The sequence below is a fragment of the Strongylocentrotus purpuratus genome, unplaced genomic scaffold (assembly GCF_000002235.5).
Source record: "Strongylocentrotus purpuratus isolate Spur 01 unplaced genomic scaffold, Spur_5.0 spur5_scaffold_17, whole genome shotgun sequence".
NCBI lineage: Eukaryota > Metazoa > Echinodermata > Echinoidea > Camarodonta > Strongylocentrotidae > Strongylocentrotus > Strongylocentrotus purpuratus.
This window is the reverse complement of record NW_022145602.1, coordinates 701,849-729,324: the sequence shown is the minus strand read 5'-3', so window position 1 is coordinate 729,324 and position 27,476 is coordinate 701,849. Positions and strand designations below refer to the sequence as shown.

Genomic DNA, 27,476 nt, shown 5'->3' with positions numbered 1-27,476 from the left:
TTCTCTTGTACAGTGATTACGATTCCTTGAGACCAGAGAACGTGGTCCAGAACAACCAGCTAGCCTTTGACATCGCCGAGCGTGAGTTTGGAATCACACCCGCAATGACAGGCAAGGAGATGGCTGCTATCGCGTGCCCAGATAAACTCACCATCGTAGCGTATGTCGTCAGGTTCTATGATCTCTTCAAAGATGAGCTGCCAGCTTCAGTTAAACGTAAGCTCACTTGGCCGTCTAATGGGGTGTTGCAAGAAAGTTGCGATTGATTGCAAGTTGCAAAATTTGCAACTGATATTTACAATCGATTGCAACTCAACTTTCTTGCAACGTCCCACTAGTCTCCTCAATTTCCTAGGATTAAGTTTTAACAGTTGAATTAAGTTAACTAGATCTAACTTCTCCCCCCCCCCCCCCCCCCCCCTCTCTCCATTCCTGATAGATATTGAAATTGAAATTGCAGTTGTTTTCAATTTTAGTAATCTACCCCTCATATGCCTTATGCCTTATGTCTGGCTAGTATGCTCCCCAGGGAGTGGAGAATGTGCATACACTGTGTGCGGACAAGCCTGAATCCGCTGACGGGGGTAATAATATATCTGTAAAGCGCTTAGGGACATCGTCAATGTATTCAGCCCTATATAAAAGCATAATATTTTTATTATTATTATTATTTTTCTTTGTATACAGAAGAGAATAACACCAAAGAAAACAATATCGCACAAGCCCTTCCCGCCCCCACCAAGTCTTCCAGTAAAACATCATTCCTATCCCGCATCGCCTCCAAGGTACGGAGGAAATCACACGAGAAGCATGATAAAGAGAACGGAGAGAAAGCCAAGGCCAGTGGTAGCGGCTTAGGCTCTAAACGAAAACATCACAAGCATAAAGATTCAGCAGTAAGTGCTTTCTATCTCATAATCCTTCCAGTTTTATTCGCTGATAACTTGATTTACTGTAAACCAAATATTTTTGTCTGTGAATTGTAAAAAGCAGCATTTTACATTGCAGGAAACTGTGTAAATCTCAGAATTCGAGTATTGTGTCAGTTGAGCTTCAGTTATGTTTTGGCATGAAACCTTTCCAAATCTTAACTATGTTACAAATATAATCATTTTATCTTTGAAAAAAATTAATTTAAATGTAAAACATAGTTTTGGGAAATTTGAAAATTGCGTGGATAGTGATTCTTTACAATTTTCATATATTTGGATGCCCCTGTGGATGTATTATAAGCACTAGAAAATTTAGCCCCTAAAACACTTCTGCTTTCGAGACAAATTAAATATAAAAATGTACAGGTGCTCCTGGTAAATTAAATTTCAAATAGCGATCGGTTTGTAAAAGTCATGGGATTTCTGACTAACCTAAAGGTTTATAATTATGATTGCAGCATGAGCTAATTCCAGGATTTTGTTTCAGAATCTGAGGCAATGTTACTGAGCCGTTTAAAGCCCTTCTGATCTTCACTATTTATGATCTGAACTTGTTATCTCCCACAGTCTGATGAGATTGTAGAGAAGCTCATGGCACAGAAATATATCTGCTGATAATCAAAAAGACTTGAGTTCATATTCTTTGGTACAGAGTTTAAAGCCCTTCTGATCTTCACCATTTATGATCTGAACTTGTAATACCTTCCACAGGCTGATGACATTGCAGAGAAGCGCAAGCTCATGGCACAGGAAGCGCGGAAAGCCAATCAGTCTGAGAACAACAGTCTGAACGTAGCCGATAAGAACGAGCTCAATGTCGGGGTCAGAGGTCAGAATAAGGTCAGCGGACTGGCCGAACAGCTCCAGGCCAATCTCCGGTCTAACTACGGCATGAATACAGTAACGGATGGACCAAGACCAGTAAGTCACTCTGATTTGATAAACGATTTCATATTTGAAGGGATAACCCTAAGGTTTCAATCCTAAAGGTACTACTGTATGTCCCATTTGCAGACCAAAAAAATGAAAAGGTTGAATTCCACCGGCGTTTCAAAGATAATTCTAATTTAGAACTTCCCTCATAACGAAAGGGCATGAAAATGGCTTTTAGATGGAAAAAAGATGTCAGTCAGTCATTCAATAGTGTCTGACAGTGAAGTCTACTACCAGCCGCTATCATTGTTTATGAACATATAACGTCTCTCTCCTCTTAAACCCCAGAAACCCAGACCATGATTAATTTTCACATGATTTGGATATAATTGCTTACCTTACATCTTCTCTTTTCTTGACCCTCAGAAAATGAGACCACTGATTGAGACTGGCAATGTCCAAGCCAGTCAGCTGTGTGTGTTCTGTAGTAAGCGTGTGTATGTGATGGAGAGACTTAGTGCTGAGGGCATGTTCTTCCATAGAGACTGCTTCAAATGCCAGGATTGTGATGTCACAATCAGGATTGGAAACTATGCGTATCTACCAGACCCCGACGGTGAAAAAGGTTTGTAGTAATAATAATAATCCATTTTTATATAGCGCATAACACAATACAAAGTATGTTCCTATGTGCTTAGAAATGTCCCCATCTGCTTAGAAAGAAAAGCAAAGAGAAAAATAGGGTACTGAGCTCCTTTTAACAATTGAAATAAATGTGCTTTCAGGGTGGATTTAAACTTATCTATTGTGTCAATGTTTCTAAGTGAGTCTGGGAGGCTAGTCCATAAAACTTAGGCAGCATGAGCAAATAAACATTCACCATATGTGTTTGTCAAAATAGGAGGAACAAAAATAGATTATTTTTTTTATCCCTCAGGTCGTTTCCTATGTCGAGAACACTTTGCAGCCCGGAAGCAAGCCGTCAGAAAGAGAAGTCTGAGTGATAAAGAGAAGGAAGCAGTCCAGTCAAAGGTATGGTAATATCTAGGCCTGGAACTAATTACATTCAAACCTGCTTTAGTGACCACCTGTCTACAAAGACCACCTGTCTACAAAGACCACATTTTTTGTTTCCCTTGAAAATGGTTTCTCATTGAAACATGTACTAAAGGAACCTGTACATAAAGACCACCTGCCCATAAAGACCACTTTTCTTGTCTCCCTTTGGTGGTCTTTATAGAAAGGTTTCGATGAGTTTCAATTTTCACATTATTCATTAGTTCAATGCCAATCAGAATACAAATGTGTTGTTTTCCCTGTTTCCCACATTTTGATATATAAGTAATATCAATATCATATTGGAAGATTTAGATGTGTAAAGAGTAGGACAGAGATTCGGTCCTCAAAACTTAAAAAATACTAAACAGACAGCAAAAAGATAAAATTACTGTAAAAGTGACGTATTACTTTTGGGGATGAGGTAGCCACAAATATCTGAGTTCTATGTATAATGTTTCTAAAGGGTAACAACATTATATTTGACTGTGTTCTTCTTTTGGGTAAAGTGTATCCTTCATGGTTAAGTTCTTCATTTAGAGTGGTTTGCTTGCAGTCACTGTGGAGCACAGACTTCAAGCTCAGTCGCATTTCTTTCTGGACATATAGGCCCGAATTCGCAAACGAGGTTTACATTTAACCCATGGTTTAAATACTCATTTACATAACCCATTAGGGATGAGGTAATAACATACCATCTCTTCTTTCAATTCTCTTTTTCAGAAGCCTGTGTTCTCTTTTGATTCTATCGAGGAGGTCGAAGACGAGAATGAGAACATCTCACGTCCAAACCCCACCACACCAAAGACACCTAAAACGCCCAAGGGACCATTCAGGAAACGCAATTTGCTTTCACCGTTCTTTGGCAAGAGATCCAAGACCACACCAGAGAGAGACGGTAAGAAGGTTTTGGAAAATGGTGAACCAACACTTAATCTGGCTATATTTGGCTCCGAGCTTAATTATTTTGTTAAAGATAGCAGGCCAGGGCCCCGTCTTATAAAGCGTTGGTATCATTCGCAATTTATTTGATATTGATATAAATCGCAACTATGTACATAAGAGATAGGAGACTGCAAACTTGCGATTGACTGGAGGACCTGTGGTTGTTTTGGATCAATTGCAACTCTTTATAAGATGGGGCCTAGGGCTTGATTTGCAAATTACTTGTGTATTGGTGCTTCGGATTTGTTTGAATGTTGACTTATAAATAGTGGACATCTTGGGTCCGATACATGAGTAAACTAGGCTTGTGCAAATAGAAATATATACTTGCAAACTTGCTGGAATGCTCCCCAGGGAGTGGAGATCGTGCACACAATGTGTGCAGGTAAGTATTGAATCAAATGACAGGGGTAATAGTATATCTGTAAAGTGCTTAGAACGCTATATAAAAGTGGATTATTATTATTATTATTCATTACCATAGATTAATGTAACGGATCATGGTCCTTTTTTATCAATATCACAATAGATGGCTTGGTGCTTCGTCATAAAACCTTGACCTTGAGGCAGATTAGCCATGTACTAAACATGTTATCCTATCTATGACAGCTGCTGCTATACATACTTCTTTTCTTATAAATAATAAAGCACTGTTGTAGGTTCGTGTTCATCTTTTAAAGCTTGGAATGATTTTTCGAAAATGGACTTGATCTTACAGAAATGCAAAAGATGTATGAGCAGATGGCTGAGTCTAAAGGTGCCTTGACGGAAGAAGAACAAGCTAGATATAATCTGGGTACATCAGTGAACACAGATGATGAGCTGGATGAGTAAGTAGTCCCTTGGATAGGATGTAGAATAGAGATAAATGCAGGGGAGGAGAGGGAGAGAAGGAGGAGAGAAAGAGGAGGAGGAGGAGGAAGAGGAAGAACAAGCTAGATATAATCTGGGTACATCGGTGAATACAGAAGATGAGCTGGATGAGTAAGTAGTCCCTCGGATATGATGTAGAATAGAGATGAATGCAAGGGAGGAGGAGGAGGAGGAGGAAGAACAAGCTAGATATAATCTGGGTACATCGGTGAATACAGATGATGAGCTGGATGAGTAAGTAGTCCCTCAGATAGGATGTAGAATAGAGATGAATGCAGGGAAGGAGGAGAGGGAGAGGAGGAGGGGGACAAAGTCAAAGAGGAAGAGGAAGAGTAGGAGTAGGAGGAAGGAGGAAGAAGATGAGAAGGAAAGAGGAGAAGAAGAAGCTACAAAATAAATTAATAAAAATGCAGGGGGGGGGGGAGAAAGAAGAATGAAGAAAAAATAACAAAATGCAAAGAAGAAAAGAAGATTATAAAATGTAAAAAGTAAACCAGGAGAGAATGAGGAATTGAAAGGAGAAAGAACTGAATAGGATGAAAAGGGAGATACATGAATTTTGTTTTTGTATTACAGGTCATCCGATAGCGAGTTAGACGAGGAAGAAAAGGCCTGGCTAGCTAGAGAAGGATTATCGTCAAGTAAGTCATCAAAAACTGATATTTCTCCCCAAATTCTACACACTCCTCTCATATCATATTGGGTTTTTGTTTCTCTCAGTCTCTGAAAGTCAAGGATAAAACATTTATCACTGAGGAATAATGAAGTTCATTTCACTACTACAATTAAACTGTAGAAAGCTCTGATAGAATAAGCAATTAAACAGCAAAGATTTGAAAACTCAATTGTAGAGTGGTCTAATAATGCAAGAGGGATATATAGAGTTACATTAGATATGATGTTGTTATGACCTATTTTCTCAGGATTTAATACCTCAGGGAATGATCGATTGGGTTGTTTTAGTCCTTTTCATATACAGTAGTTATATATAGACAAAGTAATCACATCGTAGGTCCATATTTGGGTCCAGGACCATTCCATTCATTATCTATATCCACTGGGGAACAAACTTTGATCCACCTTCATCACAAGCATAGCTATTAGAGTTTTTAATGAGTAGTGCCCCTACCTATTCCCACCTCCTAATGCTTAGAGGCAGCTCTATGAAACCAAGAACTAATTCAGAATCATCCTGATATATTCCAGGGACCCGTTTCACAAAACATGCCATCAGTGACAAATGACAATCTTTGTTATAAGCTACTGAAATCCTTGCTTCTGATTGGTTATCAGCAGATTTGTCACTGGTTTTTGTCATTTGTCATTGAAAAAAGGCTTTGTGAAATGGGTTCCAGGAGTGTGTTAAGACACACTCTATCACCAAGTCCTATCTGCCTGATTATAAGCGTCATGTTATGTGTACCAGTGTTAGGTACCACACATTCTTTTGGGTGATTTCAAATTATCCGTCCAGAATGTTTGGGATATAAAGATAACCATAAAAAACAAAGACCTAGAAATATATTGCTCTCAAATGGCAGTAGATACAGTAAATGTGGTGCTTCCTCTAGTTTCTTTGCAAAATGCATTCAGAAAACAAAAAAGTACAAAGAAGTAAAATTCATCTGTTTGAAATGTCTCTTTTTTGGTTGAGTCTTCCTCATGCTTTCATGTAAATGATTTTATGATGCAAAAAAAAGAAAAGAAAAGAGTTATAATTCAGAGTTCAAAATGTTGATAATTTATTTATGATCATTCTTGGGTTGATTTTACAACCACTTTCATCATGTTACTTTATGGAATGAAATACAAATATTGAAAGAGGAATAGAAGAGTCTGCATTAAATTTCATTTCTGGTTGTTGCTATATCAGGTAGACAGGACTGGGTCTCTAACCAGAATCCATAACTTCCCTACCCTTACCTGATAACAGAATCTGAGTAGTTTTATAACCATAAACTCAACTGCTCCTAACAGCATATGAACCAATTAATACATATTATACATCATGGCAATCTTATGCTGTTGTATATCTATGGGAAACTGAATTCATTATAATTTATATTATTATGCTTATTCATTGTTTGCTTTTGCTATCAGCTGTGTACTCTAAAAAAAATTATATTATTAATTTGTTTTATTATTATTACTTCTTGTTTGTGTTTGTTTAGCAGTGATCCACATATTTCAATTAACAGGCTAAAGACAAGATGAAAAATGAAATAGAAAACAAACAAAAGAATATATAGCTGATAGCATGAGTTGTGTGTTTTCTCTATGAAGTGGTGTCTTTGTAATTTTCCTGCAACCATGTATATTGCTTTCAACCCCAACTTTTCCTATATGTTTTCTACATTTACTGCATGTAGATACTTATGGTGCTATTGAAAAACAGAGTTTTGTATTTTTGACATAGTCTAAACTGATTGGAAAGATATTGATAGGCCAAAGAGGGACAAAAATCAGAAAGAAGAACACATTCTGTGGAAGATATTTCAATATTCATAAATAAATGATCTGATTATCATGGTATTATTTTGTTTTAGTCATTCAAAAAAGGATATGTGAAAATGATTCGTAAAATATTGAAATCAATTAAAAATAAGGAGTTTCAACTCCTCAATTTTTCTTATCATTAGTACATGCTCAAATTAAATTTATTTCATATATTCTTGTATATACATTGTACTCATGATATCATAATAAAACAATATAGTATATATTTGTTAAAGTCAAACGGTATAGAATACAAATCCTAGTGAAAAATATATGTAGAAATGATAACAGTTTTAGCTTGAAGGTATAGAATTAAATGTGATACATGTATGTTTAGAATGTTGCACGTTTAGGGAATTTCGGTATATTTTGTTATCTCTTGCTTTGCTTGTACATATATCAGCATGCTATTGGTGAACGTTGCATGAGCTTTTGTATGTGTACTTATACTTGCATTTTCTATGTGTGTAGCATGCAGTATCCCTTTCCATATATACATCTTTGTAATAAAAGGAATTACCCAAACCATAAATGGTATCTTCTGAACAATACTGGAGTCAATTGATTATCAGACTCTTCCATTTCTGTTTAGGGATGTATTGGTCAGTTATTAATTTCCTATTTTTCTTTAGCTTATTCACCTTTTAAGTGCATACAAGCCCATGGGGAAACACTACTTTGACAATATAGGCCTGATTTAGAATGATACCAAAAAACACCTTATGATTACAAAAAGAAGGAATAAATTGTTCATGAATATGATTTAAGTGTAGAAATTACACATTCACCAAAGAAAGAAAAAAAAATCTTAATTGAATTGAATTGAATTTATTAATCATTTTTAAGATACATTTGTGATTTGGGTCTCTCCTACTGCATTTTGAGCTTGCATCTTTCTCATATGATACTATTTCTTAATTCTTATTAAGTACTATCTATTGGTGAAGGACTGTAGAGTGAGATACTATATGCAGGTGATGGCCTACTGGTGATCAAGCTATTAAATATGGACATTCTCTATCAAACTGTATTCTCTCTTAGTTTCAAATCATTTGTTTAATTCATCTCTCCTTGAAGCTAACTGGTTTGTCAATAAACAAGGGATTTTGAAGGACGGCATTGTTTTTTGTTGTAGCAAAGAATTTGAGAAATAAGTGCTTGTTCAAGGAAAAGGAAATATTCAAAAGAGATCAGCTGTCAATTATTTTTACTTTTGAGAATATGTGTTTCACCAAAGATTCATTAGATCTGTTTAGGTTCGTTGAGTGAATAAAGAAAGATACATGTATTGCATGTCGTTTTCTTATGAGGCTATAACATCAAATCAAATTTTAAGATGTAATTTTATTGTGATTGGAATTCAGGATACAAATTCCTTTAAATAGGCTTAATCACATACAAATCTTTCTTTTTATTTCCTGTGTGTTTGAAGCCAGAATATAATATTTGTTTAACATGGGTGGGGTGGAAATCTTGTGAAAAAACATGGATCAAATGAACCTTTCAAATTTCCAATGCTCTTTGGAAGCGCATCGAGACGTTACATAATGTAATATGCGCTATACAAGAACCGAATATCATTATTATTAAATGATTTACTTTTGTTATGCAATGTGCTTGTAAATGGTATGACAAAGTGACCACATTTGGTACATGGCAACTGGTCATCTAAACAATTTTAATAAATAAACAATTTGAATTAAAACAATATTTGAAAATTGCTTTTATTGTTTTAATAGGCTGTATGTACACACTGGAATGTTAGAGGTTGTAAGGGAAGCCCAATCCCCATACATTTACTTCCAAGATTCATTTTAATCTTTTGATTTTCTTTCTCAAGGCAGATCATATTCTCACCCATAATGGTTAATATTAAATTAACAAATACTATATTCTGGCTGTACTCTGTCTAACAAGCTCTACTCTACAAAGCAAACCTGTTAATCTTCATATATACTGTATGCTAACATTGATCCTTCTATTATTTTAAATATCTTTTCAAACCATTTTATTTTCCTAGTTTTAATATTGTTTTATTTTTCATTTATCCATATGCATTTTTATTTTCCATTCTAAAGCAAGTGTATCTATTTTGTGACAGTGCCTCCTATCTAGACTATATTATTTTTTACCTTATGATTTGTGGAATTAATTTTAGTTGGAAGTTATCTTTTTACTTCATACCTTATTTGTCATTGTACATTAAACTTTCATTGTGTGCTCTTCGCCTTCCCATCATGCAATACAGAGTCAGCAGCACTAAATGTAGAGTACCGAAGTGCTAACATCATATTCGCTCGTCATTCAGGTAATACTGGTTCCAAACAACAGAGCCTGCGCATGAGGAGGGCAAAATCAACGTTTAGCGCTGGTGTGATCACCGCAACATTGTCTTGCACAAAATTGTTTGGAACCAGCAACCTTTACAACTTGGCTAATATGACGGCACACTTCGGTGCTCTATTACACTCTTTTCTAAGGTCACATGGTAGAAATAATGTCCTTTTTTTGTCCTCACTAAGCTAAGAATCTTTGTATCTCACCCCCTGACCCCTAAACCCTGAACCCTGACCCTGACCTCAAGCTCTCTTGCCCCAGACACCCTTTTCATCTGCTGTAGATCTCTTCCTCTTCGTGTTCTTTATCTTTACCTAAAAATACAATCCCTCTATCAACAAAATCCTTTCTTTTTTCTGCCAGCCAGTCCCACGTGCTCCCTCCCTCTCCTTTTTTTTCACACTTTGTCTTTCTTGACTCTGATTAATTCACTTGAAGTAGATTTGAATGAGCTCCCATTTCGGCATATATTTCTCTCTCTCTTGGTTTTCCTTTTTTCTTAACAAACTCTTGCAGACCCTTATCCTGTGTATTCTAAACCAAATCATTCACAGACAAAAACTGTTTTTCAGATGAGTTCTATAGTATACACGTATTTCCCAAAGTTTACTTTTGATCAGTTTATGAGGATAACTTTTCTCATAGATCACTGAGCCCCATTCAACTTTTCTGACATTTGGAAATGTTTTTGCTGTAAAAAGAGCATTGTTTTTTTAGTTTGATCAACTACTTCACATATTATCCAAATAACCTATTACAAAATAAATGATCTTTTCATGAAGTGGAGACAAGAAAAAAGAAAATGTGAAGTTTTTATCTTCAGAAATTTGATAGTTTTCTTTTGATGCAATTGATAGAATATACACCAATTTGCAACTCAATATAACTGTCTGACCTTATTACCTTTTCTTTCTTTTGGCGCCCTAAAATCAATGTGCCCCTACCCCCTTTCATCATACCTTGGTGGTAAGCGCTTTATAAGCACCGATTTAATTATTATTATCAAACCCCCTGCCATGCCCCCCCCTTCTAATTTCCCCAGATCTGGTAGGATTACCAAGTCATGTAGAATCACAGAGACTCTTTCAACCATTCTCTTAGTTGGTATTGTAGAATAGGGAGTTTCCCTTGTCTTGGGATTCCCCTATGGCAGGGACTTCCCCATATGCAATCTATCTCTCTAGAGGTGTGGTGGTTTACTTTACTTTGGTTTCAAGGGAAGCCTAACAAAGATTCAATATCCATCAGTTTATCAAAATGCCTATCTGATTTTGATTTATTTAGGGGGAAAATGTTTTAATCCAATGGGAATATATCAGACAATATCAAGCATTTTATTTTATAATCATTCATATTTCATTATAAAATATTTAAAAAAAGCAAGATCGTTCATTGCAGTATAAAACCTTAAAGCTTGGATCCAAAATCAGACCATTATTTTCTAACATTGCTTAAAGAAAATAAGGATGTTTATTTTCAGTTTCTTTTAGTAAAAGAATTATGCATTCATCAGCTCAGATCATTAAAATTGCATGTAACAAAATTTGATAAAAAATACATCTGTTATCATTAAATTTTCATCTGTTTATTATTTTGATAACCATTTCATTCAAAACATTTAACTTATTCATTACATTTTACAGATTGCTTTAGTTCTGTAAAATGTTTTTGGTACACTTAAATTTGAAAAAAGAATTAATCAGACTGAATTTACTACTTGTAAAATATTGTAAGGGACAAAAACAGTTTACATTAACACGCACTTACTCCAATATCACTCCTTATGCAACCATTAAACTTGAAAACAAAGCTCACCATTCCATAATAGATAGCTCAAAATATGGGGAAACGAGACACTCTGAGTTATTGTTACTCACTTTACACACAGTATAGTTCCACAAAATGTAGTTTCTGCAGTATCTTCATAAAAGTATCGCATTTGTGATTGTAACATGTGTAGTAGACCTATAAACCTCACAGTTTGAGAGAGCATTTGTAAATTTGTAATGATTCTTTCCTTATTGACCTAAGAAAAAACTCTTTTTTATTATCTCAACATTTCTGTTACATATTGTACATTCTTGGTTGTAAAGTACGTGTGATGACTCTGAATTGCATCGTAAATGTAGTGTCATTTGTTTTAAATACAGTTATCTAAATAATTATTATTAATAAGTGTTAATACTGTAGATGTATTGTGAACTTTGTACCTCAAAATGTATATCTTTTAGAAATCTCAATGATAGTCTATAGATAAGGAGTGCACTGTTCTTAATTGATACACATGTTTTTGTTCTTTTTCAGCTTGTACATGTAGGTGTAATGTCTCCTCTCTACCTGTCTCACATCTTTCATATTTACCATTTTATGTTCTCGTACTCACAGTCTTAACCTAGCCTCCACTTGCCAGCCTTCTTTTCAGAATGTATGTGTTTTCATAGATATTGTGTTGATGTTCCTGCATGCGTGTATTGCTACTTAGAAAAATCGTAGAGCTGTAGTGCCTGGATTACCAAGTCTATGTTGTGTGATGTTGGTGGTTCATTGTTGTGGTCGAATGGAGTTATGGGCTAACGCTTTGGTTAAGGGTTGAACATGCTTCAAGTGATTTGTAAATTAATTCACCTTCCGGGCTATTACTAGACTGGGGTTCGTACCATCTTTACCAACAGCAGTGTAGGAGAAAGTTTATTGTTTTTATTGATGCTTGTATTTCATATGTTTGAAAACAAGTGAGTGAATGTCCGTTTCACTCTGTATCTTAAAGGAATGGCAGACGTGGAAGAGGGAGAAGAAGATGAAGAGGAGGAGGAGGAGTATGAAGAGGAGTACGAAGAGGAGGAGGAGGAAGAAGAATCCGGGGAGGAATATGAGGAAGGGGAAGAAGAAGAAGTAGAAGATGAAGAGGAGGAAGAAGAAGAAAATTCAGAGATGGAGTATGAAGAAGAAGATGACGAGGAGGAAGAGAGCTCCGGGGAGTACTACACCGACAGCGACGAATATGAGGATGAGGATGAAGAGGAGGACGATGAGGAGGAAGAGGAGGAGAAACCTAAAGAACCGTCGTACAGTCACGTCCATACACTGACCAGTCTGAAGCTGCAATGGCTTAATGACACCAAGGCTCCACAGATGGCACCGTGGAAACCACCGGAAGTCATCAAGAGGGAGAAGGAAGAGGCGGAGAGAAAGAGGAGAGAAGAAGAGGAGGAGAGGAGAAGGGTGGAGGAGGAAGAGAGGTTACTGAAAGAAGAAGAGGAGAGGAAAGAGAAGGAGGAGGAGGAGGAGAGAAAGCGGCTAGAGGAAGAGAAGAGAAGGCAACTAGAGCCAGACGAGAATCAAGATGGGGATGAAGCGGAAGAAGATGAGGATGCAGCAAAAGACATCACTGAAGAGGATGTCATCAATGCTCTCAGATCTCCCACAGATGGAGGGGAAGAGTGGAGCGATAGGAGGAAAAAATGGCGAGATAAATTCGCTACGAAGTTTGCATCGTATGAAGATGATACTGAGATTGGTAGAAGGCAGAAAGTAGAGATGGGAGGGGGAGATGCAGCAGCTGATGAGGAGGGTGATGATCAGAGTCTAGGGATGGCCAAGCTTGACTCAGATGCTCATAGCAATGCAAAGACTGAGTCTATAAATGATGATCAGGAAGAAGAAGAAGATAGCAAAGAACAATTGTACTCAGGAGAGGAAGATGTAGAGGAGATAGGAAGCATGGGAGAAATAGAAGAAGAAGAGGAGGAGGAGGAGGAGGAAGAAGAAGATGTAGAAGAGGAAGAAGAAGATGTAGAAGAGGAGGAAGAGGAAGATGAGGATGAGGAGGAAGAAGAAAGAGAAGAAGAAGAAGGTGATGATTCAGAAGCGATATCAGATGACGTAGAACAAATTGTGGTGGGAGGTCATTTAGCAGAAGAAGATGATTTTTCAGAAAGTTTTTCAAGAACAGAAGAATTAAGTGGAGCAGTGGTAAGCCTTGACACTGATAACAGGGACCTGAAAGCGGATCTTGCTGAACAGGAAGACGACGACTACGGAGAAACAACCGAAGAACAGACAGAAGAGGAAGAAATTGAAGTGGAAGAATCTGAGGAAGAAGAAGATATGGTTGTTGGAGATTTGATCAGTACAACTGATTACATGGAAGAGTCTGCAAGCCACAGTTTTGACCCACAAAACAGCGCGCAAGATACTGAACAAAGTGAGAGTCTTCTGGTTGATGATATCCCTGTAACGGATAAGGTTGTTATCTCTCAAATGCATGGGGTCATCCAGGGTGAGGTAGTCAATGTGGAATGTTCCAGTTCTGAAGCAGAAGAGATTGACATTGATGAACTCATTAGTAGTTCTGAGGTGAGCAAGCGCTTCTCATCGTCGTCCGCCAGCCATCCTGCTCTATTGGATGTCAAACCTGATCTGTCACCACTCAAGCCCAACGTGGTTGATATTGACTTTGGTGATGCGGAAACGAACGATGATAGCTCAGCGCTGTATGAACCTAGTCCAGTACCATATGATACAGAGACTGATGATCGTAGTGTAGAACCATCAGACACTAGTGCAGTACTATCTTACACGAGTGATCAGGTCCAGGACTCTAGTGCAGCTTCTGGGCCCTCAGAACCAAAGACTTATGGAACAGTTTCCACATCACAACTCAGTACTGATGAAGACATTCTCTCCAAGCATTCCACACAAGGGATCACAAGCAGAGACTCTGCAAGTGACAGGCAAGATTCTGATGAAAGTGGCTCCGATGGAGACATGCGCGCAACGGAAGCAGCAGGACTGCTTCAGGAAGCAAGGACAAAGGGTTCTGACTCAGGGACACCAGAAGACCACTCTCAATCCAGTCCTCTTCCTACTCATCTAGACGATATCAACCTAGACCTGTTACCGGAAACTGCTTTCGCGGCAAACACTGACACTGAAATATCTGATGTAGAGGCCACAGAGGAGGAGGAAGATTCCAATATTTGTGATAAACCTGAAGCTGTTGCTTCTCCGGAAGTTGATCTTAATGTTGTGCCATCTAGTGATGCATACAGGACTTCATATAATAGTTTACCCAATAGAAAGAATCAAAGGTTTAGTGTAGGATTCGAGGATGATATAGATGGAGGATCTAGTGTGGATATCAAACCTGAGATGACGGCAAGTCCATCGTTACCAGAAAAACTAAGTGAAGCAAAAGAGACACCTAAGCCTAAACCCCAGTATAAATGTATGTATCCTAGAGCTAGTGGTGTTCGGTCGTTACTGTCACCATCGTTTAGTCCGAAACCCTCGCTTGATTACAGCGGTAGTAGTCCCCAAAGTAAGGAAGCTGCAATAGATGACGGTGCTAATAAGAATATGAACAATGCCACAGTAAGTGCAAATACGGACGAAGTTACAATCACGATAGATTCCCCAGAAGAAGATTATGTTTCCCCTCCAAGTGCAATTCAATCAGAGAGTATCTGCAGAGACACGTTGTCTAACAAACACGCCAAGGTGTACACCCCGACCACGAAGGGCAAGCTTGAGAAGCAGCGTGGCAAGAAAGCGAGTCCAAAGAAGCGGTTGCTGAAGAGGTCCAAGGACAAGAGGAAAAGTGAGAGTGAGGTTGTTGTGAGAGAGAAGGGAGAGAGGAAGAAACATTATGAGGTGGAAGATGAAAAGGAGGCTAGGCAGGTGAGCCTTAGGGGGGCGGGGTATCAGGGTATGCATTCAGGACTCTCCCCTGATATATGTCGATCTTGTACTCCTTCTGATTCAGAGCGTGGCAGCAGCAAGCGAAAGAAGGGTTCCGGTAAAAAGAAGGAAGGCACCCCGTCCAATCTCCAAGTGCCTTTGGCTTCTGATCACAACATACCTGAAAGTGATCTTTCTCCAACGAGCGACGTCCCACCTTGTACCTTTGATGGTGGTATCCCACGCTCAGAGTCCAGCTCCAAGGAGAAAAAGTCACGTCTTAGTCGCATGCGCCCTCATCGCAGAGATGCAACAAAGGCCAACAAAACTGGAAGGAGGACGAGCGCTGGGATGCAACAGGGAGAGGAGTCCATCAAAGACAAGAATTTTAGGCAGCGATCAGCAAGCACCAAAGTAGACAGTAGTAAACCACCAGATGGCGCCATACCAAAGCAACGAAAGAGTCGATCTCTCAAGCTAAAGAAGCGTTCGAGTGCAGGAAAACTGGGTTTGTCTTCGACGGAAGGTGACAGCGATAGAGAAGAAAGACCACTCTCCCCGAGCAGTCTGGACTTGCCTCTGGGCCAGTTTGGAGAAGAGGGGGCCAGGTCCAAGAGGAAGGTTCCAGATGTTGTTGCTGATCTAGGTCTAGGATCTCCAGAAGCAGCTGCTACAGAACAACTCCCAAGACTCAGTAAGTTGGACATTCTTCATAGCTTTAAATCTGATTATTATCCATATGATAGTTTCCCTTTGAATGAGTTTGTAAAGAAATAATTAAGGTGGGTTTTTCATATTGTAATGTCATATATTTTCCAGGATTGGTTTGCTATTATCATACCTCTAAATAAATATTTCTTGGTGCAGCAGATACATGTAAAGAGACAAACAGTCCAACATGTGCATGGAGTGTACAGTAAGTTATTTTCCCAAACTTACTGCACACTTTAAAGAACTGTATCTAGTTGGGACATCTTGGAAACAGAATTATTCTTAAGAGAATTTAATTAAATCATAGTATTGTCAAAGATGTGTTTGAATTCCTGAAAGTTTATTATGATCTTTTTAACATGTAGAATTTATATCTTGCAGGTTTATATAAATCAGGAGAGGTAACATGTCATGCTGCAAAGCTCGATAATTCTCTTTTCCCTACAACTTCAAATTGATTTTTATTATTTTATTCATCTTTTGTTTTTATTTCATCTTTGCCTATCCGTTGTCATCCTTTCTTGCAAAATGGCATTTCTTTCCTTCCAAAATGGTTTGGAGAGATGACACCTTGAATGCGGTAATTTTGAAGAAAGGCAAGATGGAATGTATCTCTGCATATGTTGCCTGTGCATGTACACTTCAATGAAGCTGCCATGGCATATTATGAATTGTAGTTGGGTTAAAGAAACACCCCATACATGTAGGCAAGTGCCCATGTCCATCATATGTATGAGTTTAGATGCAGAATATCACATTTTATTAGGTTAGTCTCTCTCTCTCTTTGTCACATGATAACAACAACATTTTTTTTGTTTCATATATTAATTATATGTTTATGTTCTTTTCTCCCTTTCCCTCCTCCATATATTTTTTCCTCTTCATTTGGTATATCACACTCATTTCATGTTTTTCTCGTTTCCCATCTGAAATCTTATATTCCATCTTATTATCATGTACTCCACTATCACTGCCACTACCACCATCCTCACTACCGCCACCACCTCCCCTATCATTACTACCTACCACTACTACTAATATCTTGCCACCACTTCAACTACCACCACCACCACACCACTACCACTACTGCCATCATCACCTCCCTCATCACTTCCCTCATCATTATCTGTGACCACTACCACTATCATCACTACCACCATCCTCACTACCACTCCCATCTCCACATGACCTCCCTCACCATCATCACCTACCACTACTACTAATATCTTGCCACCACTTCAACTACCACCACCACCACACCACTACCACTACTGCCATCATCACCTCCCTCATCACTTCCCTCATCATTATCTGCGACCACTACCACTATCATCACTACCATCACCATCTCCACATTGCCTCCCACACCATCATCACCTACCACTATTACTAACATCTTGCCACCATTTCAACCACCACTACCACATCACCACAATCACTGCCATCATCACCTCCCCCATCATTATCACCTACCACTTTTACTAACATCTTGCCACCACTCCAACAACCACCACAACAACACTACCACTACTACCATCTCTTACCACTACCACTACCACCATCAGTTAAGAAGCTTAGCGTAGATGCCAACCTCACCGGTGACTTTGACATCGATTCTACCACCGATGAGGAGGAAATGAAACGAGACGAGGCAAGCTCAGACGCTGAACCCACTGAGCAGATCACTGACTCACCTCGATCCAAGGGGAAATCCCCAAGGAGAATGTGGGGCAAGCGATTCAAGGTGAGATATTAGGGACTTCCCCCTTATTAGGGGATTTCCCCTGTTAATGAATTTTGGACTTTCCCTACAAGGGATTTTTCATTTTTCATGACAAAGGTTTTTCATTCTTTTCTCCATTTTGGATTACTTTTATCCAAAAATGTTGTCTAATACTGATTAACAGACCTGTCTTTTTTAGGACAAGATTTTCTTGCTATTATTTTGTTATTGATTACAAAGTTTTTATAATTGTTTGCAATTGATTTATTGATAATTGATTATTCCAACAACAAAAATTCTTTCTTTTTTAATAACTTGAACACAACACTTGATAACTTCTGATCTTTGATTGTTACTTGTTAGACTTTTTGTTGGTTACATTTCTTTTGAATGCAAGTCTAACTGTACCAATCAAGATTGGTTTTTAGTAGGTTAAAATCAGAACTGACAGGCTAGTAGCTGACCTTGCCAAGTCGGTGTGGCATAGCGCTTAAAATACAACTTATAAATGCCTCACAAAGAATTGCAATCAATGAGATTAAGCAAACTTACAAAGTTCTATTATGTTTATATCAGAACAGGATCGTTCATGATTTTTTTTTCTTCTAGTGGAGTAGCAACTCTTCAAATCTTTCCCCCTTCTGATTTCCCTTTAAACCTCTTTCATTTTCCTTATTTTTTCAAGAGAACAGTATTCTTATGTTCTTGTGTGATGCTGATGATTGTTTTGTCTGTATTTCTGTTAAGTAGTAGTAGACTTTATTGGATAATTTGTTTAATAGCACAAAGGCTAATCTGCCACAATGTCCGTTACTGCTTGATATGATAAAGATACTTAGTACACTATAATTGCCTAATGCTAGAGCTCTCGTAGCGCCATTGTTATTCAGAAATATAGATAGAACCAACTAATGCTAAACTTAATGTAATATCTTCCAATGTACAATATTAACCTTTTCTTTAAAGGTAAACAAAGCTAGCATAGTGATGATATATAGCAATTAAAGAGAGTTGTACTAAAATCTTAAAAGCTCAGCTTGTAGTTTTTTTTAATTAACTCTCTAATAGTCTTAATTGCAACTGATCATAGTCTTTAAATATATGAGGTCTCAGTTTATCTCATATTGTTTATTAATCTCAATTAGTTTTTTTAAAGCTTTGTTAATTTAGCTCACTATCTAATATAAATTGGAAGAGATCATAGGATACATCATGTTTTAATTGATCTCATATTGTTCATCGATTGTTCAACCAATTTTTCTTGATCTGTCTATATGCTATAACACAGAGATTAAGATCATTGAAAAAGCTGAGACAGGTAAACAACAAAGTTTGTGAAATTAGACTAAACCTAATTATATTTCATATATACACTCATTTGCACAGTTTTTTATGTTTATAATTTGTTGCCATGTCTGTACAAACCTATATGTAAGCCTTTTTTTTGTTTTGGGGTGTTTGTTTTTTTCCTCCTCAGAATGCATGCTGCAGTATCATATATTGTAGTCCGTTTGTTTTCTGTACTATTGTCTTGATAATGGCGGTTTAAATTTCATTGGCGAACTGGAGTTTCAATCATTATGGGACAGCAGGTTTTGTTTGAAATGAATTTAGGGATGATTAAAACATGTGTTAACCCATCCCACATGAGCCCCCATCCTCTGTCTCTCTCTCTCTCTCTCTCTCTCTCTCTCTCTCTCTCTCTTTCTTTTCTCTCTTCTTCTTTTCTCTCCCTTTCTCTCCATCCATCCAAGTTCTCCTCTTTTACCTTCCAACATTTTGTTTATTACCAATTTCATTCTTTGAATGTTTCCTTTCCTACTCGTATACTTGTGCCTGTTTTTATCATTTATTACCACATTTATGACATTTATTATTCATTGATTTAGTGGGGCAAATTCAATGAGATCTTCTGACGTAGAAGTTTGTGTAAAAATTAATATATTTCATCCAACAAAGAATTACTTTGAGTAAGGGTCGCATGAAATATGGGCTTCTTTTTTTTTGTTGTTTTAGTCTATATGTAGCTCAATGGGAATGGCTAAAGTTTAAGTTTTCTTTATTTATATCATTTTATAAAAACTGCCCATTGTCATTTCTTTTCTCCCTTTTTTTTTTGGGGGGGGGGGGCGGGGGGAGGGCTGTTTTTGTTCCCCTAATATTACCTTTCTTAAATGTGGGGTGTTTTAATCAGGATGATGCCCTTCAATCTACTATGTGCAGATCCTTTTTTTAAAGACCATCAATACTACTGGGCCAGAAGGGATTATACCACACAGCGAAGTCACTGACAGGTGGCTATCTCATTAACTCGGCTCTCAACTAACATAAGAAAAAGAAGATCATGGGGGACCAACAGGCACCGATTGGGGAATTTTTCTATATAGAGGGAGCAAGTAGCTACAAGTAGGACAGTGGGGCTTTAAAGAAAGTTTTGTCATCGTTTAGTCTCATTTCTTAGCTAAGTGTCTGTATGGGGATTGTAATGTACATATGTAAATATGTGTGGCTAATGTGTTCAAGTGATTCAGTTTTAGGTTTCTAGTCATCAGTCCCTAGACAGTTATAGTACATATTTAGAGCTAGGAGTTAGACCTACCCAAATATTCACTAATATCATTTCAACCTGTACAATGTTGGACCTGGCTAATAAGTTTCAGTGTGTTCTTGTTTTTAGGCCAAACCTGACTGTTTGTTAGATAGGATAGTTCAGGATTTAGACTCTTTTGGAGACAAAGATATTTTGAAAAAACTTTAAATGTAATCAAATCTAACCCTTCTCTCATGGCACTGGTACACATCTTCTTTGTTTTAATACAATTTTATAATTCATTGCTTATGAATTTTCTTTATAACATTGATAAATCTCAGAAGATTCATAATTTGTAATATAGTTTTGTTTTATTTGTTATTCTAACAACTTTTATGAGAGACATTAAACAAATCTTTCTTGTTATTTTTACAATGTTATATTTCAATAATAATATTAATGACTGTTTGTATATTGCCGTATCCATTTTGCAGACATTTTTAAGGTGCTGAGGATAGACATGAAAAATGTAAAATATAACGAGATGTCAGTTCTGGTACATTGAACATCGGATTTATCACTATTTTTTAATGCGAGTTTTAGTTTTCAGTAGTATATTGTTATGCCAGAGAGCTATTATAATAACTTAAGTACTTAATACCTCAATTTAATTTCTTTGATAGATTTGGATTTTAATCTATTATTTTCCTCTTTTTTCGATGATTTCTGCGACTTGTTTGGACCTCTTATTCTCATCTACCAAGGAGGTAGTGTATTTTATGTTTTTTTAGCCTGATTTTATGATTGCTGTTTTGTTTTGTTTTCCTTATATCATTTTACTAGTTGTTTTGTTTTTGTGCTGTGTGGCTTTGGGGTCTTGCCTTTTGGTTTGTATGGTAGAAGAAGATAGAATGAAGGGAAAAGATCGATTGCTGTGATTTTTATTTGATTTTATTGCAGTTTTTGTTTATTCATTTATTTAGCTATTTATTTATTTTGAAATATGTTTTAGTATTCTTCTTTATTTTTATTTTTATTTTTTGTTCTCTTGGTTTGTGGGTTTTTATTTTGCCTAATTTGCCAAAGTTAATTTTCAAAGAGTTTTAATTGCTTTTTGTTTTGTTTTATCTCTTTGAAATTAGCAACAAAAATTAAAAAACAAAACAAACAAACAATGTCTAAGAAATGTTGTGCATTCTCCGGCAATATGTTGAGACTAATGATAGTATGGTTGATTGTGATATGGATTAACATAAAAATGTGTTGAAATAGCATTCAGTGTGGATCTTGAATATTTCATAGTTACATGTATAAGTGTCAGTAGAAATAAAAAGTGTATTTTTTATTTAATTAGTAGTAGCAGCAGTAGTATGCAGCAGTGATAGTTATAAGTAGCAGAGTTATAGATGTGTACATCTAGTATAATGGTCATCTAGTTCAATTTTATCATAAGTATTAAGGCAGTAAATGTGTTATGTAATAATTTTCTCAATCTTTTCATTACACTTACACATAATGCACGAATAGAAAGAAACAGTCGTATAAAGAACTCAAGGTATATCTGTACTGTTACTATAGAGTTAATAAACAGCACATGTGTTAGTACCGGTAATCTAGATTTAGTTCATCATTCTTGATCTCAGTTCTTTGCGAATATAGTTTTCATACCCTTCTGTCTCAGTTGCTTCGCCAAATCAATTTTTGGCCAGGGGGTAAACTTCGTTCAGTATGTTATTGGTCTGGTGTCAGCCTTGTTGGTTAGACTGACGTATCACACTATTGTTTTGCCCTCAAGCACTTACGCAGTCATTTACTCTGTTGTAGTTAGTAGCCTATTGGTTAATATTTAGAGCAACTGTCAGATGTTTCTTACAACGTTTTTCAAATTCCAAAATGAGCACACTTGCACTGATTGCTTTGTGTCAGAAGAATTCCTGATATGGCCAGGGAAAGATATTTTGGATGTATTTGTGGACATGTAGTACAGTGTCTCTTAGTTAATTTGTTATATAGATTTGGTAGAGTACAATAGAACTCTATGAGAAGACATATTAGCATATATTGCTGGATTTTCTTCTGTAATTTTGCTAACTTTTTTCTGAATTAGTTGTTTGGGTGTTGTTTTGTCAGCTGATAACTTGTAGAATTATAAAAGCATTGCTGATCTTTTGTGTTCTGAGTTGAGAAAAGGAAGGAGACATCTTTACTGTGTAGTGTGTACCTTCTCTCTCTCTCTCTCTCTCTCTCTCTCTCTCTCTCTCTCTCTCTCTCTCTCTATCTATCTATCTATCTTTCTCCATACCTTTCTGTTTCCTTCCCTCTCTATCATCTTTCCCCCTCTCTTTGTTACTCTCTGTGGAGTTTCTTGAAGTATGTCACAAGAGACTGTTATCTAATCTCAGAATTATCTACATGTTATGTCTTATCTTCTTATCAGGCTTTGAGTAAAAAGACTGCCAGACAAGAACAGGTACCATTCCCTCCCTGTCTGTGCATGCTGCCCACCCCCGTATCTAAGAATGAACTTGCCCCCCTCCATCATGAACACTCAAGACATACCCTCTTTAGATGCATATAGTTAAAAACCCAACCTAATCCCCATTTAAAATTGATTGGAATCTTATTTGCTTCATCAAGACCGTAGTACCTTCTAACAATTGACGTTCCATTTCGGCCTTGTCTTTACTGTTTTATTTGCATTAAATATCCTCTGATTTTTTTTTCCTACAAAATGCTGCTTATAATTCTATCTGTAATGTGCTGACACATTTTGTCTACCTATCTTGCTTGTTGAAATCTTTCCCTACCTTAAACTACCCCTACCGGTAACTAATGCATTGATAATATATTTCCCAAGTTTCATGTAAACCCTATGCCATCCTATGGTTCTAAAAGCTTCTGTCTGTAGTTAACCCAGTAAAGTGTCACACCTGTTATCCTGCAGAAAAAAATTGGAAACAAAAACGTAAACCAACCCTTTTATGCTTTCTCTTATACCCAAGCATGTATATCCAATCTTCATGGACAACTAAAATATCTCTTTGGAATTAATTCTGATACTACATTTTTGCATTTTTTAATTCTGTTTCTAACTTCTATAGTTCCTCTATTGTGCAAACTGCATGTGCTTTTCTTATGAAATGATTTATGAACTTTGTTCCTGCTACGTGAACTTATGAATTCAGAGCTCTTAATTTTTTCCCTGCAATATTTAGAGTTTAATGTAGCTATTCAAGAATTTCCCTTTCCTAAATAATTTACGCATCTGAAGGGAAGTAGATCCATGCATGATCAAGTAGATTTACATTGTATGTGTAAGAAAACCATTGACGCCATACAAAATGGCCTGAATTTTGATGTGAATTCAAAGATCTTTCAATCGTAGTATTTATTAGACTGTCCGTCTCCTTCAGTGTGACTTCCTAACGGAAGTGTTGATATACAAATTGTTTTTATTTGCATGTGTGTGCATTTAGGCAGAGCTAAAGCCCCCTTCCTAATGATGTTTGTTGCAAATTTATTGATGTGTGCTTGGCAAAATAGCATATCTATATTATGCATTAGATGAGGGAACTTGTGAATAAAATATACACTTGTAACTATGAGGAATTCCTGCATTTAATCCCTTCTGCATCTATTCTGAGTGCTCCGACATACATGTATGCTCTGGCAACAATTGCTCATCAAAATGATATAGGGATAGGGTTAGGTTTTCAAAGGAGTTTTATAGGTTAGGTTTAGGATTATTAATACCGTAATATAGTGTTTAGTCCATGGTTCAAATATAGTTCAAGCAATGAATCAACCACAGAGCGATTTTCGCCAGAGCATTTTGTTATACAACCTTTCTTCTGCCCAGTACATGATTGTTTCTACCCTTTTATGTGATCTAAATAGATGATATGGAAAGAACGCAAGTTAATTTTACTACATAGTTGCTTCAAAACCAGAAACTTTTGCAAACACTTAAGACATTTACAAAAGAAATTTCTTGCCACAAAAATGGATGTCAATACATACTCTCGGAACTTTTGTCTTAAAAGTTTCTAGTTTTGCAGTGGATGATATTTCTTTGAATGAAAGCTATATTTTCCTCAACCTTTCCTTACTTCCAGCCTTGATCCTAACACTGCTTATACCAATTCTTCTTAAGATCATGTTCAATGCATGTATCATTCTCCTTCCATCTCTTGTATCATGGGCATGATATGATGTGCATGATTTAGTATCAAAACGAAGCTAATTCCGTCATGAATATTATGAACATATGCATGGAGATAGGTCTTTCTTCCACTCAAGTTGGTAGATATTCTACATTCTATAGAAATGTGTTATGAATACCAGTAGAAAATATAAACTATTATGACTTTGTTCTACTCATGTTAGTGCAAATTCTATAGAGCTGTGTCAAAATGTATTGCGGTTGTAAGCAGAATATAAGCAGAAAATTTGAGCAAATGCTGAACTTTAAATGTTTGCCAGAGTCTTGTCTGACGTAGCAACACTACCTTGTCAGAGCAAGGAGTTATTAGCGTAGAATATAACTACTTGTTCAGACCAAGGCCCTGTTTCATAAAACTTGTTATCAGTAACAAATGCTTAATTTATATGACAAAATTTTTCTCGGTCAATCAAATGCCACAATTTCAGTAGCTTGTAATAGTTATCGTAGCTTGTTAATGATAACAAGTTTATAAAACAGGGTCCTGGTATTGTGGAGTTATAAAGATTGTATGTATGTAACATACTCGATGCACTTGTGTATACATGGAGGCAGAACTGTTCTTGCTCGAAACGGCTCTCAGAGATATATAGTTTGTATCGCCACTTTCTTGCAAAATATTACCGCTAATCCTGAGCATACATCCCTGTACGTGGCGGTGTGTAGTGCATGATAATCAATATTGAAATACATAATGTAAGCTCGAAGTAGAAGGAATATAATTGTCCACAGAAAAAGGTCATATTCAAAATATTCAAAATGTTTTTGGCATGTTCCAGAGAAAAAAAACCAACAGTATTTTGTTCTTCTGTTGATATCACTAGCATGTGTGTATTTTCTTATTTTCAAATCAATTTCCAGGATCGTAAACTCGACAATGATTCTTTAAACATTGAAAAGCACGAATTTTTTACTGATTGTTCTTCATTTGTTCTTTACTCTTCCTTTCTCTTTATCTCTCTCTCTCTATCTCTCTCTATTTCTCTCTCTCTTCCCCCCCTCTCTCTCTCTATATATATATCTCTCTCTATCTCTCTCTCTCTCTCTACCCTTCTCTCTCTCTCTCTCTCTCTCTCTCTCTCTCTCTCTCTCTCTCATTCCACCTCATTCCACCAATCAGGAGAAGAGAAAGATGGAGGAGGAGGAGCTTAGCGCCCGGCTGACGAAGCGAGTCCAGAAGGAAGCCCGTCGTCAGCACCACCAGCAGCAGCTAAAGCGCCATCGCTTGGCCCAGGAGATCCAACGTCAGCTGCAGGAAGTAGAGGTCAAACAGCGGGAGCTGGAGAACCGTGGGGTCGCTGCAGAAAGGGCACTCCGCGGCGAAGAAAGTAAGTCGTCCGCACGCATCGATTTTAACCTTGGATGAATGCTAGTAACATTCTTATAACATTAGTTCATTTATTTTGCACAACATTTTATTTATTGAGAAGAGGGTATGAGCTTGCATTAGCATCTATCAGGAATAGCAGATGTATACTCAATCTATCTCTTTTTGCATTTGTAGGATGTTGACTCGTAAGGAAGGGTATAAGAATCTAAGAGATAATTTTAGAAATTGACTTGAATCTGAATTGTATGCTAAAATGTATGCTCAATGAGACATGGATTATAATTTATAATAGAATATACACTGGTTCTGGGCCTTGTCTCATAGAACTCGTTATTATTTTCAACAAATGCTAAATTTCTATGGCAAGTTTGCTCTCACAGCTAATCAAATGCCATGATTTCAGTAGCTTATAACAGTTATTGTAACTTGTTATGGATAAAAAGTTTATGAAATAGTGCCCTGATCAGTGTTTAGCATCAGCAATATTATTTGCAAGTAAGATGAATAATTTCAGAAATGTCAGGAAAAAGTATTTTAAAAGCATCATGAGAATGTAGATAAAGCATGTTACCTAATGTTAACATGCCTGATGAACAAAAGATCTAATGTTAATAACCACTTCACATTAACACGACCCACCCCTCCCCAATAAACCCTCCCCCATCGTCCCTCAGCTCCCGAAGGTGTGGATGAAACCACCCTCATGCAAGAATGGTTCAGTCTGGTCAATGAGAAGAATGCCCTCGTCCGGTTTGAGACGGAGCTGATGGTTCAAGCGAGGGAGCTAGAGTTAGAGGATCGTCATAGTCAGCTGGAGCAGGAGCTGAGGCTTATCATGGCAGTAGGAGGTGAGCAGAATATCTTGGGGATTCCCCTCAATTTCCAAATGTAGAGGTCAACATTTTGTTAAAGAGTTGAACACAAATTTTGTCAATTTGATTTTGTAATGAAATGGATAAAGATACTATTTCAAGAAGAATTGGCCTATAGTAATAGATTAAGCATTGTCAGGACTTCGATGTTTTGTTAAATGTAGACGTACATGATTGAGTTATCATTGTTCATTTCTTCATCAAGTAATTCATAATCAAGTAATATTTAAGATTAGTTTGCATTCTTCAAAATTGAGAAATAATATTTGAACCTGTATCTAATTATATGTTTGTATTCCCATCATGGTCCAACAAGAGATAGGAAAAACAATTTTCTTTTTTAAAGTGGTACAGTCAAACCTGTCTATAGCAACCGCCCAAGGGAAACACAACAGGTGGCCTTTGTAGACAGGTGGTCTTTGTAGACAGGTTCCTTTAGTTCATGTTTCAATAAGAAACCATTTTCAAGGGAAACAAAAAATGTGGTCTTTGTAGACAGGTGGTCACTTCAGCAGGCTCGACTGTACATATATATATATATATATATGAATGAATTATGTATGAAATCAAATGTGATATCTTTGTTTTACCTTTCTGTTGGAAATGAAATAAATATGAATATGAATATGAATATGAATATGAATATGAATATGAATATATATATGTATAAAATGTATAAACAAATTGACAATGGATAAGGTAATGATAGGAAAACTAACTCTCATCCTTGCGTTATTTTGATTGCTGTAGAAGGGAAGAAGTCATCTACCGACAGAGACCAGGAGAAGCTTCTCTTAGATGAGATGCTGGAGGTGGTAGAACAACGAGATGCCCTGGTGGCATTCTTAGAGGAAGAAAGAGTCAAGTAAGATACATCAACCATTACAATATTTATCC

The 27,476-nt window shown here is 36.8% G+C and overlaps 1 protein-coding gene across 4 annotated transcripts in view; it reads left to right on the top strand.

The window, feature by feature from the left end:
* The window catches only part of LOC582210 (F-actin-monooxygenase MICAL2), a 116,816-nt gene that overhangs the window by 74,855 nt on the left and 14,485 nt on the right, over nt 1-27,476 (top strand). The window contains exons 12-26 of one of the 4 annotated variants that reach the window (XM_030988408.1): nt 14-216; nt 688-896; nt 1,644-1,853; nt 2,232-2,430; nt 2,743-2,837; nt 3,585-3,759; nt 4,525-4,636; nt 5,256-5,320; nt 15,277-15,885; nt 17,468-17,646; nt 18,914-18,943; nt 22,593-22,625; nt 25,498-25,705; nt 26,382-26,555; nt 27,330-27,444. In XM_030988408.1, the coding sequence (XP_030844268.1) occupies nt 14-216; nt 688-896; nt 1,644-1,853; nt 2,232-2,430; nt 2,743-2,837; nt 3,585-3,759; nt 4,525-4,636; nt 5,256-5,320; nt 15,277-15,885; nt 17,468-17,646; nt 18,914-18,943; nt 22,593-22,625; nt 25,498-25,705; nt 26,382-26,555; nt 27,330-27,444 (2,616 nt within the window). The remainder of the gene's footprint in view (nt 1-13; nt 217-687; nt 897-1,643; nt 1,854-2,231; nt 2,431-2,742; nt 2,838-3,584; nt 3,760-4,524; nt 4,637-5,255; nt 5,321-15,276; nt 15,886-17,467; nt 17,647-18,913; nt 18,944-22,592; nt 22,626-25,497; nt 25,706-26,381; nt 26,556-27,329; nt 27,445-27,476) is intronic. The other 3 variants (XM_030988409.1, XM_030988410.1, XM_030988411.1) reach the window with 3 other exon arrangements.